The sequence below is a fragment of the Octopus bimaculoides genome, chromosome 5 (assembly GCF_046866305.1).
Source record: "Octopus bimaculoides isolate indiv1 chromosome 5, ASM4686630v1, whole genome shotgun sequence".
Classification (NCBI taxonomy): domain Eukaryota; kingdom Metazoa; phylum Mollusca; class Cephalopoda; order Octopoda; family Octopodidae; genus Octopus; species Octopus bimaculoides.
The window spans coordinates 82,973,586-82,991,163 of NC_142932.1; the positions used below are offsets into that span (position 1 = coordinate 82,973,586).

General features: G+C 35.3%; 1 protein-coding gene across 3 annotated transcripts in view; it reads right to left on the reverse strand.

Annotated features, from left to right (window-relative positions):
- Positions 1-17,578, reverse strand: part of LOC106879078 (E3 ubiquitin-protein ligase PDZRN3) — a 775,585-nt gene that overhangs the window by 59,268 nt on the left and 698,739 nt on the right. For all 3 annotated transcript variants that reach the window (XM_089352507.1, XM_052968370.2, XM_052968369.2), the window contains one exon: positions 1,899-1,994. In XM_089352507.1, the coding sequence (XP_089208633.1) occupies positions 1,899-1,994 (96 nt within the window). The remainder of the gene's footprint in view (positions 1-1,898; positions 1,995-17,578) is intronic.

A 17,578-nucleotide genomic window follows, 5' to 3' on the forward strand; every position in this document is an offset into this window, starting at 1 on the left:
CATTAATTGAATCACAAATCTTAATGGAAAACTTTTGTTATACCCCTGTTTGAAATTTGGTGGCATTGAGTATGGCAGCACACCCAATGCAACAACCACCATATGCCACTGGTCTGAATGTATGTACATGTGTGTGAATGTCTGAGAGCGCATACACACACACACACACACACACACACACGTGTGTATGTGTGTGTGTTTCTGTGCTATGTGTGAACGCGCAAGTGCGCGTTATATCCATTCTTTTGTCAGGCACAGTTTTGGCATGTACCATGTTGAGCTTATTCCATTCACCAGAAGCAGGAGTAAGCTGACACTAAAGGTCATTCCATGAATTCAGAGGTTGCAGTCATGTAATCCATTCCTTCCATAAATGGTATCAATTTGGTAACCCAAACTTCTGGTGATGATGATATTTAAAGTGAGAGTAACAACTAACAAAACACTGACTCAATAGCAGCAGAATCAGCAAGAAACCAAGAGACCGGAAGAAAGCAGGAAGATCGGTTGACCAAAATAACTGCATACACATTCACATCTGTCATTTTGGTGATTTATATTGATTTATAACACAACAAAACATTGCTTTTTTACTCCTTTCTCCAAGAATGACCTAACAACTTTAAGGTTTTATTTCTCATTTTTACAAGGATAGACAGAACTGATGCATGCAGATGCTCACTTATACACACTGACAAACATGAAAAAAGAAATATAATAACAATTGCTTCAACTTAGGTACAAAACCAGCAATTTTGAGGAGAGGAGAGTAGCTGATACCACTGACATCAGTACTAAATTAGTACCTTACTTTATCAATCCTGAAAAGGAAAATACTCAGAATGTAGCTAAGCATTTCACCCAGTGTGTTAACAATTCTGCCAGCCCACTGCCTTAACAACAATAATAATAATCCTTTCTACTAATGGCACAAAGCCTGAAATTCTGAGAGAGGGGATAAGTTTATTACATCAACCCCCAGTACTCAACTGGTATTTATTTCAACGACCCCGAAAGGATGAAAAGTAAAGTCAACCTTGGTGGAATTTGAACTCGGAATGTAACAATAGGCTAAATACCGCTAAGCATTTCATCCAGCAAGCTAATGATTCTGCCAGCTCACTACCTTAATAATAATAATAATAATAATAATAATAATAATGATAATAATGATAATAATAATAATAATGGTAATAATAATAATAATAATAATAATAACAATAATGATTTCAAAATTTAGCACAAGGCCAGCAATTTTACGGAAAGGTGGTTAGTTGATACCATTAACTGCAGTACTTGACTGCTATTTTATTTTATTGACCCTAAAAGGATGAAAAGCAGGGTTGACCTCGGCAGGATTTTTAAAAAATTTCATGACATCTTTTTTTTTTAATACTCTAATGATTCTACAATTCTGGACACAGAAACTTGGCTTGCAAAGACCTGTTGAGGCAAGCAAAAGCGAAATCATGATGACACCTGTACCCTGGCACTTCTGGCGGTGGCATGTGTAGGGACATTCGAGCGAGATCATTGCCAGTGCCGCTGGACTGGCTCCCGTGCAGGTGGCACATAAAAGACACCATTTTGAGCATGGCCGTTGCCAGTACCGCCAGACTGGCCTTCGTGCCGGTGGCACGTAAAAGCACCCACTACACTCTCGGAGTGGTCGGCGTTAGGAAGGGCATCCATCTGTAGAAACTCTGCCAAATCAGATTGGAGCCTGGTGTAGCCATCTGGTTCACCAGTCCTCAGTCAAATCGTCCAACCCATGCTAGCATGGAAAGCAGACGTTAAACGATGATGATGATGATGATGATAATACAAGAGGTGAATAAAAGAATACTGCATCTAAAGTAGAAGGTATAAGATATAAGTATGTTAAGGGGCCAGCTTACCTCACCAATAAATATATCAGTCATGTCATCGTCCAAGGATCCATAACAAAGAGTTAGGCCCAACTTTTCATTATTATCTCGATGAAGGATTACTTCCTGTAAAAAAAAACAGAAGAAACAGTCAAATGAGCTACTCATTAATAATAAAACAGTAACAATAAATATAACAGCAATGTCAACAGTAAAATGCATATGAAAATATAAGTGCCAACACAATATTGATGTGTGACTGCAGGAAGGTTTTATAAAAAGAAAATCAACAGATGCATACACATACACACTAATATGCACACACGCACATGTTTGTATATATATATAAATATGTATATACACAAACACACAATACCAGTTATATTAATTTGCTATAGCAATAATCAAGAAATTGCAAAGCTGACTCAGTGGTTCAGTTAAAAAACAAATTTTCCCAATCCCAGTCAGTTATACTGGTAGAATTTAATAATGTAAATATATTACAAACAGTTGTTATAGTATGCTAGAGTAGTTATGGTATACTAGTAATGATAGTACAGTTATGGTATGTATAGTATTAACAATAGTATAATAATAGAGACAATAACCAAGCAAATATATTACTTTCAAATTTTAGCACAAAGCCACTAAGTTTTGTGGAATTTGAACTTAGAACATAAAGGTGGACGAAATGCCACTCAGCATTTTGCCCAGTGCAGTAACGATTCTGCCAGCTCACTGCCTTATAACCAAGCAAATATATTGCAACTGAATTCTGATGTAGAACAAACAGACAATATTTCCAATGGAAGAAGAGTATATAATTAACCAAATGAATCCAACTTTGAGACTGGTACATTTTCTTTTTTTTTTGGTTCTTGGATAGAAAAGGGTCAAACTTGGTGGGATTTGAGTTCAGAATGTAGCAAGACAAAACTAAATCCTATAATTCCACCAGATGTTTTTGATACTGATTACTGATACCCATTTCTGATACTCATTACTCTCATTAACATTAATAAATGATTTCTATCGTAGACACAAGAAGAGCTGTGTGTTACAGAAATTCACTTTCCAACCAGTTATTTCAAGCAAGTTGAGCAACCATGCAGAGTTTCATACACTGCAATGTTATGTGTGGGTGTATGTCTTGCTGCAAATAACATGCTTCTAGAAGTTATTAGAAATAAGATATTAGAAAATATAACATGTATATATTAATTAATGTTTCCGATTTGATACTGGTAACAGCTGGTGGAGATTGTAGTAACACAGGTTTTTGTATTCTGATTGATTATTGATTATGACAGTAAGATTCTTCAGTTAACATGAAACCCTCAAGTTATTAGAGAGAGAAGCTGCTAAGACATTTATGTTTTTTTCTAAGGCCACCATGAGAGTAAATAGACCATTGTAAACATGCATATCAAAAATCTAATTGCAAGATTTCATTTACTGAGAATTTATAATGTTCTGACATTTTTAAAAAGAACTAAAGAAATGAAAACCAACAAGAATTAAAGTAACAGAGAGCTGTTCTTCCATCTGATTTTATTTTATTGTTTGATAGGTTACAGGTGTAAGAATAGCACCCATGACAATAAATAGAAAAAAGAACATTATTCTTGAGTTGCTCCAGTCAGAAATAACACACAAATACATCATGTTATCATCACAAAGGAGATTTGGTCTGAATTTTTGCAAAAGAATAGACTCCACGTAAGGCATCCAAAGTGGTATCATTGGTTAAACTGAACATTGGATTATGCTTATACCACCCAAGACTAGGCAGAGTCCAATGGATTTCTACATCATTTCTGTCTAGCCATTTTCACTCGCAACAACAGCACAAGGATATAGCAGAAGACACTTGCCTCAGACATTGTACACTGACATCAAATCTGGAATCACACAACTGCAAATTAATTTCTAAATTTCACAGCCATTCCTAAAGACACTGCTGAATTTTACAACTTTTAAAAAGCAGATTTTAATTATGACTGAAGTTTCTATGACCATTCTCAGTTTCAAAAGTAGATTTGATAACAAGATTGTTAAGATTTTGATAACAAGAAAAAAAAAAAAAAAGGAGGAGATGATGCTTATTCTAAACAACAATGAGGAATATGTATGATTAACAGTGAAACAGTAGCAATACATCAGCAGAGAGTGATGAGGGACTGACAGAATCAGTAGAGTAAGCAAACACAATGCTTTGCAGTATATAGTTACATTCTTTTATGCTCTGAGTTCAAATTTCACAGGGTTTAACTTTGCTCTTAATGTTCCCAGGGTCAATGAAATAAAAGTACCAGCCAAGTACTGTGTGGGCTATATTATCAATCATAATGTGACATTATCCTAATGTAAGAAAGCACTATCTTGGTATGGGTGTTCTAACAAATATCTTAGGCTGGTGTGAAGGAATGTTGCAGTGGTTTATAGTTGCTCTCTCTAATAGTTCCAAGACATAAGATCGGAAGGAGAGAGAGAGAGTGTGTGTGTGTGTGTGTGTGTGTGTGTGTGTGTGTGTGTGTGTGCGTGTGAAAGCGAGAGAGAGAGAGAGAGTCAGTCCTATCAACAGGACTTTTACTTTAATAAGTGACAATCACCATGCTGGAGTACCACAACAACAGCAAATACAAAAGAAACAATTTTTTTTTTCTGTAAGCATACAAAAATTTTGTTGTCGATCTTGTTTACCTCCAGGTCATGTTGGACTGAGTAGACTGGTGACCAAATACATTCCAGCCCTTATCTTGAGCCTTACATATATCTATTATATCTAAAGCCACAACCATTTCAAGATGAAATGCTGTAATTTGAGGGAGAATTGCCTGCTATTTCAGCTTGAGTGACCATATAGTTTGTAAATCAAGCAGGTCTCACACACACACACACACACACACACACACACACACACACACACACAGCCAACATGAAAATGGACATTAAAATGATGACAATTATACACAGGCATACATGCATTTTATACTATAACAAACGATTCAATTAATACTTTCTTTTTATTAGGGTTTCTTTAATATATAATATAATTTATATGTTAACAAATTCAGGAACCAACTTTTAACATTGTATGGTGGATATATTCACAGGCATAATATTTTATATTTACTGACTGTAAATAATTACACACACACACATGTAACTGCACACACAAAGATATATATATATATATATATATATATATATATACACACACATTCAAAGACAAGCACATACTATAATCTTTAAATATAAAGGGAACAACCAATAACAAATCTTTAACTATATGTGCAAACATGACTTAATTCTAAGCACACCCACCATCATAATTACCCCCAGATTTTGATTTAATACAGTGGGATTATCCTTTAAAAGGGAGCAAAATAATGAATTAGGAATAATACAGGGCAAGACTGCAAGAGGAAATAATAAAAAAAAAAAAAAAAAAAGACCTGCATGCATACAGAAACGAATAAGTACATAAAAGAACCAAAAAAAAAGAAATAATAATAAAAGATGTAAGCAACACATGGTGAATTAGTTATGGAGAATTATGAAGATTCCTTTGGTAAATTATTGATTGAATCTGCTTGTACCAAGTCTCTCGCGCTCCCTCCCTTTCCATCCAGACACATCTCTTTACTTAATGCACACACCCTGGAAATAAGACTTTGATAATGAGATATGATCGTGTGTATGAATATGGAAGAACCAATGTCACCACCGGCAACAGCATCATTACCGTTATGACCCAACGTTTATTATCAATGCTCTTCTCTCTATCTACTTCCCTCCTCCCACCTTCATTGTGCTTATCCCTTATTGTCATAGGCTATTTCCATCACTGCCACCACAACCACCACCACCACGACCACCATCATTATCATTACTCTCCTCTTTTTACTTCTTCTTTTTCATCGTCATCACTATCTTGGCTATTAACCACCTACACCATTGGGAACACAACTATTAGTCCTCTACTCTCTTTGCAACTTCCTCCACTACCACCACTTGCAGCTGCCAAAGCTAATGCCACCACCACCACCACCACCACCAACAGCAACTACACTGCTGCCACCATCACCATGACTACTGCCACCACCACTGCTATGATCACTATCACTACCGACACTACCACCATCACCAACAACAGAATTGTTGCTACCATTGCTACCATGACGACCACCACCATCAATGCTGCCAATCATCATCATCTCCATCATAAAAGTTGGTGAATTTGATTTCTGTTGTCCATTAATAGATTACATTAACAAAGCTGTTTAGAGAGACATAATCTTCAAATGTAAGACGTCCTGTTCCCTTAATCCCTATAGACATGTCTAACAACAAATGCCTCAAAGTAAGCCCACATCTTCTTCCCCTACTCTCTAAACCAAAATCCCCCTTTATTTCATTTTGTATTTATATTTTTGTAGCCATCAATCTCCATCAAAAGTACAACTAACTCAAGTGATTCACCCGTATTGTAACTAGGGAAGCTGGTAGGGAGAATAGCAAGAAGCGCATCGATGTCAGAAAAGTAGTCCTCGATCGCATGTAGACCAGGGATCACGCACAGACGTAACTTATTGACCAACCAACTGCTAAGGATTGAGTTCATTCATTTCACAGCCAATGAATCTAGAGAGATGAAGGTGTGAAGCTGGTCACACTCCTGCAATCACTTAACTCAAGGAAGAATCACTAATCTGGTCTGATGCATCCACAGATCGACACTAACACGACCATATTGATGCAATGCAGCAAACAAGTGTAACACGGATGGTAGGTTCCTGGTGAACTTAGTTGGAAACCCAATTTCAGTCTCCACAAGTTGAAAGTTAATTCTTTACAACTACATCCAATATATAAGTGAGTCACAGAAACGAGGTTCTGTTAGACATTTCAGATCTACAGCTTTAAGAATAGGAGAATAAATAGCAATTCTTAAAATCAGCCTTATTTTTACATTATGAATATATTTCAGTAGTTGAACCCCAGGAAATATTGCGGTACCTCTTCCTGAAGGGCTTGTTGGAATGCTATTAGTCTAGATTCATTAAAAAATAGAAATATCAGTAACATGCAACAGTAAAAGGTTCGAAACTAGGTCAAATGATGGAATTACTTAATCCACAAGATTATGAATGAGGAAATACAAAATGCTGAGTATAGGAATAATCTGACCGTTAATTTTCATTTTGTTTGTTCATGTTAGTTACCACCAGCTTTTGAATATGTGTATGGAATGAAATTATCCAATTAGACTTTAATGGTTGACTGAGTCACAACCTGAGGCTTTCTTCACTCTGTGAAGGAATGCACTAGGGAAGCTTAGTAGAAGCCACTCTAATCACTTTCGCAAGAGCTAGGAATCATAATTGTTAGTTCATAGTTCAAATCTCCGTCAGAGACATGGCTGTTGGTAACTTGTTATCACTCTATCCAATTCCTTACATTCACATGTGCATGCGTGCGTGTGTCTATCAGTTCATGATAGCCTCTCTATATTCAGTCACTCAACCTGCTAAAAACAGCAGCCCAAACTCCAAATAATACTCTGTCAACTTAAAAAATAGAAAGGTGCATTTGGTAATATGCAAAAAATAGACATGATGGTCAAGGACGGAATGTTTTTGATCATATGTCAGCTAGCTCAGGAGTGATAATGGAGCTAATAACATTTACAACTGTGTGTGGGTATACATGCATACATTCAGAGAATGAGAGAGAGGAAGGGAAAGAGTGATAGAGGAGGAGAGAAAGAGAGAATGAGTGTAGTGAAAGTCCACTGAAGATTACTATGTCCAAATATCTGGAAACCAGAACAAAACCTTTGTACATAACCAACATCAGGTACTAAATTATAATATAAATAATTTCTTGACATATGATAATTGTAAAATATAGAATCTGGAAAACCTGGACATATCTGATGTCTCTATAAAATAATGAGTAGTTTGGGAAGTTTGATGAAGCTTCCATAACTCTACAACCTACCCGTGTAAAATATATAAATACACACTGATGTACATGGAAATGTATGAACAAACATACACACACACACACACACACACACACACATATTTATAAAGCAAGAGAAAATATATGTAAGTGTCCTATCATTCTCATATATTCCCATTGCTTGGCACCTTAGGCAAGTGTCTTCTATTATAGATCCAGGCTGACCAAACCTTGTGATTGGCAGACAGAAAGAGCATCCAGCATTAGAGCACTGTCTCGAAAATTCTTGTCCAACCAATTGCCAGTTTGGAAGATGTGGACATAAAAAATGAGGATATACACACATACATACATGACGATGATGATGATGTTTTTGTATGTATTGCTGATATATAGTGGTGTAGTACAGCATAGTAAAGTAGTAATATTGTTAGTAGTGGTGGTGGTGGTGGTAGTGAGCAAGACAACACAGAGCTCTTATATGTCAATTAATCTTCCTGCAGGCACAGCTGTAATAACACTACAGAAAGGTCAACAGCAGCAGCAGTAACAACAACAACAACACCAACAACAGTGGCACCAATCTTATCTGCTATCAAATAAAGTCCTGTTAAAGTCAAGGAGCTTGATAAGTTAAGGGAAAAGAATCTATATGAGGTGAAGCAAGACAGAGGAATGGATGGGGGGGGGGAAGTAAATGTGGAATGGGAGAGGAGAGAGGTTAAGTAAGAAAGGTGAGATAAGAAGGGATGGAAATGAGATGAGGTAAAGGTAAAAGTGAACTGAGGTAAGGTGCAGCAGGTAACACAAGAGAAGGGAAGGTAAGTTGAAGAGGGTAGGTGAGATGAAGGAGGTATGTACAAGGAGGTGAGTTGATGTGAAAAAAAAAAAAAGAAAAAATAAGAAAAATCAAAAGCAAAGTAAAGGAAAGTGAAGTAAAGTTATGTGTAGTGAGATGTCTGTTTTCACTGGGAATTTTTTTTTTTTTTTTATTCCCAGCCAATTTCCTCTGATCTGTTCTAATCTTCAAAGAGCTATTAAACTCTTTATTTCCCATTCCATATCTCTTTCTTATCCCTATCACATCTCTCTTTATTTCCTGACTATCACACGTTTCTACCACCCCTACAACACCCATATATATATATATATATATATATATATATATATATATATATATAGACATATATATATCAGTCACTCATTCTGTTACATGTATATTCACGCTCCTCTCTTTCATATCTTTTTACATAGAGAAACTGTTGCTGTTCATGTTACTGGAAATGTTACTGTGGATATCATTATTATAGTTGTGCTTCAAGATTTCTCCACTCTACTCCCTCATAAACTGAATCATCTCCTTATCTATGCATGAGTTTCTATACTATATACACACACACACGCACGTGCGTGTACGCGCATTCACTATCACCCTCAATTTCATCATCGTTCTTATCATCAACATCTCTTTCATTCCTCCACCCCTCATCTATTCATGAGGAAGTGCAAGTACAATAAGGCTTCAACCTCATTGCCAAAATAAGTATTCCAAGGGAGCTTGCTAGACAAAATATGGAAAGCAAGTTAAAGAAGCAAAAACCTAAAAAAAAAAAAAAAAAAGATAAATAAGGCAAGGAATATGTCAGACATCAAAATAGCTCCAATATCCTAAAATAGAAGTACATTCTATATTTTCGTAAGGGGAGGAGGGAATGAATTACAAGATCTACAAGAATTAGAAATATATATATATATATATATATATATATATATATATATATATATATGCATGTACACACATTTAGATATGTAGGTAGTTTGAACAGGAATCTATGCTTGTAACTAATAGACTTAATTTTCTTCCACTCTGCTGTGTACTAATCTTTGGTAGGTGATAGCATATACATGACCTACAAACCAGAGTTACAGTGTAGATTCTGGAGAAAGGTGTATATCAAGGGATTCTATGCAAACCTTAAAGAAATCAGTAGTAACAGATGTAGTGATGAGCACAGTTTTTAATTTCAGAATAGCAGATATCAGATAGGTTTATCAATGAGTGACTGAATACTTGCATCTCGCTGACAAAAAAGTTTCGTTCATTGGCTAAGCTGCAGTCATTCATTGAATGACCTTCATTTAATCATTGAATGAGCCATACACTCAGTGAATGTCCTTAGTTGACCTTCGATTATAAATTTGCTAGATCAGAGCTGACCTTGAGCTAAACAACAATATACCTTAGATGTTTATAAAGATGCTGCCATGATTGCCAACGAGGAATAATTCAGTAGTACTGAACTCAATTTGGTAAATAATAAACACAATAGTGGAACTACAATCAGTGGTGAAGCCATGATATCCACTTTAACCCTTCGGCATTCATATAACTCTGTCAAATGTCATGCTTGTTTATTCTCATTGTTTGGAATTAATCTTGCATTATCTCATAGGTTCAATATCTCAGTGAGGAGACTGCTTACTCTTAGAATGACATTGCACAGTATGTGAGAGAGGCCAGATTTAGCTGGTTTGAACATAAACATACAGAATATTTGGGCCAGATATGGCTGGTTTGAATGCTAAATGGTTACAGGAACAATAAATACAATAAAAATTGCAGTGTAGGCACAAGGCCAGCAATTTTTAGGAAACATGAAATTAGTAAATTGTTATCTTGAATGTGGACATTCTGCTAGAACAAACTAGACTGTAGTAGATACCAAAAGATAAACTCTCATATTGACTTTTGGTGCAAAATGCATGAGTGCCAATATGAGAGTTTCTCTCATGGTATCTACTGCAGTGTAGTTTGTTTGAACAGAACATCCACACTTAAGTACCTCTTGGTATTAACACTGTCTCTCTCACTAATAAATATACATATATATATATATATATATATATATATATATATATATATAACTTTTATAAGGAATATTCTAAAAGAATATGTAACTGAACTTATATTAAGTGCTCTATTATTTATATTTTGTATATCTTAAATTTTTAAATTTATTATATTACCACGTCATATTGGATATATATCTTTCGAAATTTAAATATTAAATATTGATTTCCTGCTATATTATTGATAATTTTATGAATTTATTAATAATATAAAAACACACACACATATATATATATATATATATATATATATATAACGTGAGAGAGTTAGGGGTTGGGGGTTCAACCCACTAAGGGATAGTATCTATCCAGTATACTGCTGGGAGGGTACCCAATTATTGCTACACTAGTGCTATCCTAGGTGCAATCAATGGGAGCGGGTAAACGTGGAGGTTTAACCCAAAATTTGTGTAACAATTAGAAAATGGAGGATAATATGCTGAACCCAACTACTTGCAGACGGTGTATCCCGTTGAATTCATTAATTTAATTCATAGCAAAAGTGACAAAGAAAGGAAGAAAAGAAAAAGAAAGAAAGAACCAAAGCACAGGTGTCCATGGCAGACTATGTTATTTTGCCAACATGGTTTACATATAGAGGTACAAAGTACATAAGGAATTAGAGGATGAACAGAAGTTTAATCTTACAGTTGTTTCGGCCTAGTTTTAGCAAGCTCCATTCTATCCGAATATTCCTTTCTGGAGTGATTATCGGATGACATTTTGAAAATGGGGTTACATGCCCGAACCTCTAGGCCTCTTCAGAGATTCACAAAGGGTTACATACAATTGTAGAGCAAGAGGTAAAAACAGAGGTGTGGTAGAGACCAGAAGAAAAACAACAGCAAAAATAAGATAAAAATAAAAATAAAAAATAAAATTGAAATCAAAATATAAATAAAAATTAAAATAAAAATAAAAATAAGGGTACAGCAGGAAAAAAAAAAATAATAATAAAGAATACATAAATGAAGGTATAGCATGTGGGACATGCAAAAATATAAAAAAGATATATGTCAAAAAAACCCTTAAAAATACAAGGCACCCAAAAAGCCTACAAACACTATAGATGGGTCGCTATAGGCACTCCATTGCACATCTATATGTGTGGGTTCGTGTGCACAGCCTTACTCGGATGTCCCCTTACTCTCATGTGTGCATATACAAGTTTTTATAAGCAAACATTCCACCACATACGTTGTTTGTGGTCTCAGCTCTATTAGCCGTATCTAGAAAGCTGTAAGTGTTTTTTAGAAAGGAAGTTTTGTTGAGTGTGTGTGTGTCATTTTTGTATATATTGGAAGGTTCCATGTAGAAGCTCATTTTATACAAGTTATTAATGTTCTAGTAGCAATAACAGTGATGGTGACGATGATGGTGACGATGATGGTGACAACAACAACAACAACAACAACAACAACAATAATAATATGCCAAACTTTCAAACTAAGCAGTGTAAAATATCCTGTTGCCTCTTCCAACGGCTCTACCATTCTGCTGCTAATGGGGGAGGGTTAATTACTACCGTTAACTTCCTCCTTCCAATTGGGCAACTATTGTTTTAAACTGCCTACGCTTCACACCTCTGTTTTTACCTCTTGCTCTACATTTGTATGTAACCCTTTGTGAATCTCTGAAGAGGCCTAGAGGTTCGGGCATGTAACCCCATTTCAAAATGTCATCCGATAATCACTCCGGAAAGGAATATTCGGATAGAATGGGGCTTGCTAAAACTAGGCCGAAACAGCTGTAAGATTAAACTTCTGTTCATCCTCTAATTCCTTATGTACTTTGTACCTCTATATGTAAACCATGTTGGCAAAATAACATAGTCTGCCATGGACACCCGTGCTTTGGTTCTTTCTTTCTTTTTCTTTTCTTCCTTTCTTTGTCACTTTTGCTATGAATTAAATAAATGAATTCAACGGGATACACCGTCTGCAAGTAGTTGGGTTCAGCATATTATCCTCCATTTTCTAATTGTTATATATATATATATATATATTCATGAAGCTGCACCGACAATATTGCAAGGTTGCATTTGCAACAGTGAGTAGTTGCTGCAATAGAAACGTGTAGGTCATTATAGTACGCTGTATCTAGCTATAAAATAAATTCTGTGGACGTACAAGCCTCCACATTCTTTATTATTATTATTAATATTAATATATACTCCAGACAATTTTTACTGTCTAGCATAGAGTACATGGAATTACCCATAAGAATTCACAGAGTGACTAATAACTAATTGTAGACACAAACGTTGGATACTGATCATTGTAGTTAACCATCAATTGAGAGCTAATACGGTATCCACCCGGATAATATATCCCTCCAAACACACTTTTATATATATATATATATATATATACATATATATATATATACTGTTGTGTCTGGGGAAAGTCAAACGAAATATATATATATATATATATATATATATATTCTTTTTTTCTTTTACTTGTTTCAGTCATTTGACTGTGGCCACACTAGAGCACTGCCTTTAGTCAAGCAAATCGACCCCCAGGACTTATTCTTTGCAAGCCTGGTACTTATTCTATGAGTCTCTTTTGCCAAACTGCTAAGTTACAAATCAGTTGTCAAGCGATGTTGGGCGGGGAGACAAACACAGGCATACAAACACACACACACACATAAATATATATATATATATATATATATATATATATATATATATATATATATATACACAATGGGCTTCTTTCAGTTTCCATCTACCAAATCCACTCACAAGGCTTTGGTCGGCCCAAGGCTATACTAGAAGACACTTGCCTAAGGCGCCATGCAGTGAGACTGAACCTGAAATCATGTGAAATCATGGTAAGCAAGCAACTTACCATGCAGCCACTCCTTCAACTTTATATCAACCCCAGTACTTCAATGGTACTTTATTTTATCAACCCTGGAGAGATGGAAGGCAAAGTTAACTCGTGTGGGATCTGAAAGGGCTACAGCTAAATACAAGGCATTTTGTTGGATGTTTTAACATTTCTCTCATCCACTGTCCTACTACTACTACCACTACCACTACTACTACCACTACTACTACTACTACTACAGAAATTTCATGGGAATTATTAATCAGACTGACCTGGATCTCGGGGGTTAATCCTCACTAAGAGATTTAAGAGTAAACTGTTACTTGCCTAAGGTCAATATTCAGACTAGAGATCAAGAATTCAGATTCCTTATTATATTTTAAACCTAACCAATGTCTAATGCAAGAGAGAAATTGTATGTGTGTGTGTGATGGAGAGAGAGAAAGAAAGAGAGAAAGAGGGTGAGATAATGAGAGAAAGTGAATTGATATGAAATAAGATGAAACAGTCGTCTAAATAAATGGAAACATCACAGCAATTCACTGGGGATCTAATAATAATGAAGTTTTGAATTTCACTTTGAATTTCCTTTGTAGATATTGCCAACTGTGAAAAACATCATCATTATCATCACCATCACCACCATTATCATCATCATCATCATCAACAACAACAACTGTTGTGAAACCATATTCTCATGCTTCTATCACCTGTTCTCACCTATCAATGAGTTTTTCAGTGTCTATCCTTAATGTATCATTGAACATCGGTGCAGTTAATGTGTAATAACAATTGGCTGAGTAGTTAAAAAGTTTGTTAGGTAAGCATAAGGTCACAGGTTTAATTCCACTGTGTGCAATATTGGGAAAGCATCTTTTATTACAGCCCCTGGTGAACCCAAGCTTTGTGGGTGAAATTGTGTATCTGGAAATTTGGACTACAGTAGTATTTCAAAAAAGCAGTTTTGTCACAAACATGCAAGCATATACATACACAGATTCTGCCTGAGGATTATGAATATGTGTGGTAGTGTACATGAATGCATATCATCATCATCATCATCATCAGCAGCAGCAGCAGCATCATCGTTTAACATCCGCTTTCCATGCTAGCATTGGTTGGATGATTTGACTGAGGACTGGTGAACCATATGGCTACACCAAGCTCCAATCTGATTTGGCAGAGTTTCTACAGCTGGATGCCCTTCCTAACGCCAACCACTCAGAGAGTGTAGTGGATGCTTCTACGTGCCACCGGCACGAAGGCAAGTCAGGAGGTACTGGCAATGGCCACGCTCGAACTGTCAACGATCTCACTTGAATGTCTTTTCATGTTAGTGTGTATGAATTTATGTGTGACAGTGTATATGAATGCAGAAGTAGATGTGTATATGAATGTATACGTGGCAATGTAAAAGAAAGCATGTGTGGTTGTGTACATGAATGTGTGTGTGATAACATATGTGAAGTAGCTAAGACCGATATTTCCAAAGAGTGAAAATATCAGTTTTGTGGCACAATTCAACAATAATTTCAAGAGACAGTTTTAGTTCTGTGCATGTGGTTGTATACTCATACACTTGTACATGTGTGCATGCAAACATGCATTTGAGTGTTTGTGCCTGTGTATGTGTACATGAGTGCGTATACATGTGTGTACGTTGAATGGAGAAGGTAGAAATAAGTGGGGGGGGGGGACTTTTCCCTCCCTCTCAGAATACTTGTTGTTATATATGCAAATGAGTACAAAGCCACAAAAGAGAAATAAACAACGATGATGATGATAACAATGTCTACAGTAACAACAAGCAAACATTACAACCAAGAATACATAAGTAGAAGCAACAACAATTACACAAACAAATCTTTGTTTTCATTTTATTGTGTCAACATGTGTCTGTTCAGATACATACATATGATCTATTGCTGTGGAATATAGGATTTGATAGGCTTTCTCTCTCCTTCTCTTTCACACCCATACCATCACACATAGATATCTTGTATAGCTATAGTACGCTTACATGTAAGGTGTATACACAAATTTATTCTAGTATATGTATATATTTACAGCAAATAAATACACTTGCACTGTGTGTGTATATATATATATATATATATATATATATATATATATATGAATGCATGTGTAAGTATAGACACACACACAAATGTATGTATATTAAACACTGAATGATAATACAAGCAAACATTTTTTTAAAAATTGGAAAGTTTGCAACAGCCTCAAATTAATAGAAAAAAAAAACACAAAACTGAATGGAAAAGAAGAATCAACTACTTTCTCACTCATTCTTTCCAGAGAAGGAATTTGGGACAAGAAAGAAAACCTCAAGCAAGAGTAAGATGAGGGTGTGGAGGAGCTGGTGGAGGGAGAATGTCAAAAAATAATATTCAGCAATTTTAGTTTTGAGAAAAAAAAAAAAAAAGAAAAAAAAAAAGGAGTTAACAATATATGAATAAAAATAATAGGGGTGGGGAATAAAATAGGGAAACACAAACTCAAAAAAAAAAAGAGAAGAAAATGGTGATGGAAAGAACAGATGGAAAATATAAAAAATAACAATTTGAAGAATGAATTCGACAATGAAGAAATGAATAATAAAATAATACAAAAATAAATAAATAAATAAATGAACAGAAAATAAAATAAGAGAAGGAATGAATGAGTGAGGAAAGTAAACAATGTGGAAACTTAATTTTTATAGCAAATCACAGCAAAACCAAAGAGGGGAAAAAAATCTATGATACACTGTTTGAGAAAATTCCAAAGCTGTTTCCAGACACTGGAGGAAAAAATATACCAAACAATGGAAAAATAATAAAAATAATGGGTTTTTTTGCCTAAATAAAGCTTATTTCCTTCCTTGCTATTTCTAGAGAAAGAGGGAGAGAGAGAGACGGAGGAGATATAATAAGTATGGTTAAAATATATATCCAAACTTAGTAGATTACTGGTGATTCCTTTCATTTGCTTTCTCTTTATTTTTGCTGTGTAGTGGAAAAACCAAAAGTATATTTTACATCAAAGAGGTCTATTCAAAACTAAATTAGGTAAAGTATTCAATTCATAAGATGCAGGTATGGCTGTGTAGTAACATGTTTGCTTCTCAACTGCATGGCCCTCGGTTCAATCTCACTACATGGCATATTGGGCAAGTGTCTTTTACTTTAGCCTTGGGCTGATTAAAGCCTTGTGAGTGTATTTGGTAGAAGGAAACTGAAAGAAGCCCATCAAATATAAATTTATCTGTGTGTCTTAGTGTTTGTGTCAGTCTCCCACCACCCTTGACAACCAGTGTTGGTGTGTTTACATCCCTATAACTTAGCAGTTTGGCAAAAGGGACCAATATAATAAGTACAAACAAGGCTTAGAAAAAAAAGTACTGGAGTTGATTCTTTCAACTAAAATTCTTCAAGGCCACAGTCTAATGACTAAAACAAGCCAAAGATAAAAGAAAAGATACAAGATAATGGATTATAACATCCAAAATCAAGTCAATGATAGACCAAGGATCTTCATATAAAAAGGAAAGTGAATGCAGCCTCAAGTTAGTCATAAATGAAGCAGATTCGCCACAACCACATGAAATCAAAACAGTGGGGGAAAAACATTACATTAGTATATTAGAGATATGATTTAAGCAGAGACTTTTCCAACCATCTATTATCTATCAAACGTCTAGCCAAGTGGACAACTATGACATTTACAGGTCATATATGAGCTCAGAAAGACAAGATCAAGTATGACATCAAATGGAGAACAAACTCCACAAATGAATCACCCATATAAACAAAGTCAAGAGGTGCAGATACTGTCTGAGAGAAAACAATTTCTGCAAAACTTTAAAGATCCTAATACTTGTCTCAACTCAAAAAATGTAATCTTTACAAGATGGCCTAACATGAACAAATACATACTAGCCAAATGGGAAATCCAGCTTCTAGAGTACATGTCATCCTTGGAAACCACCTT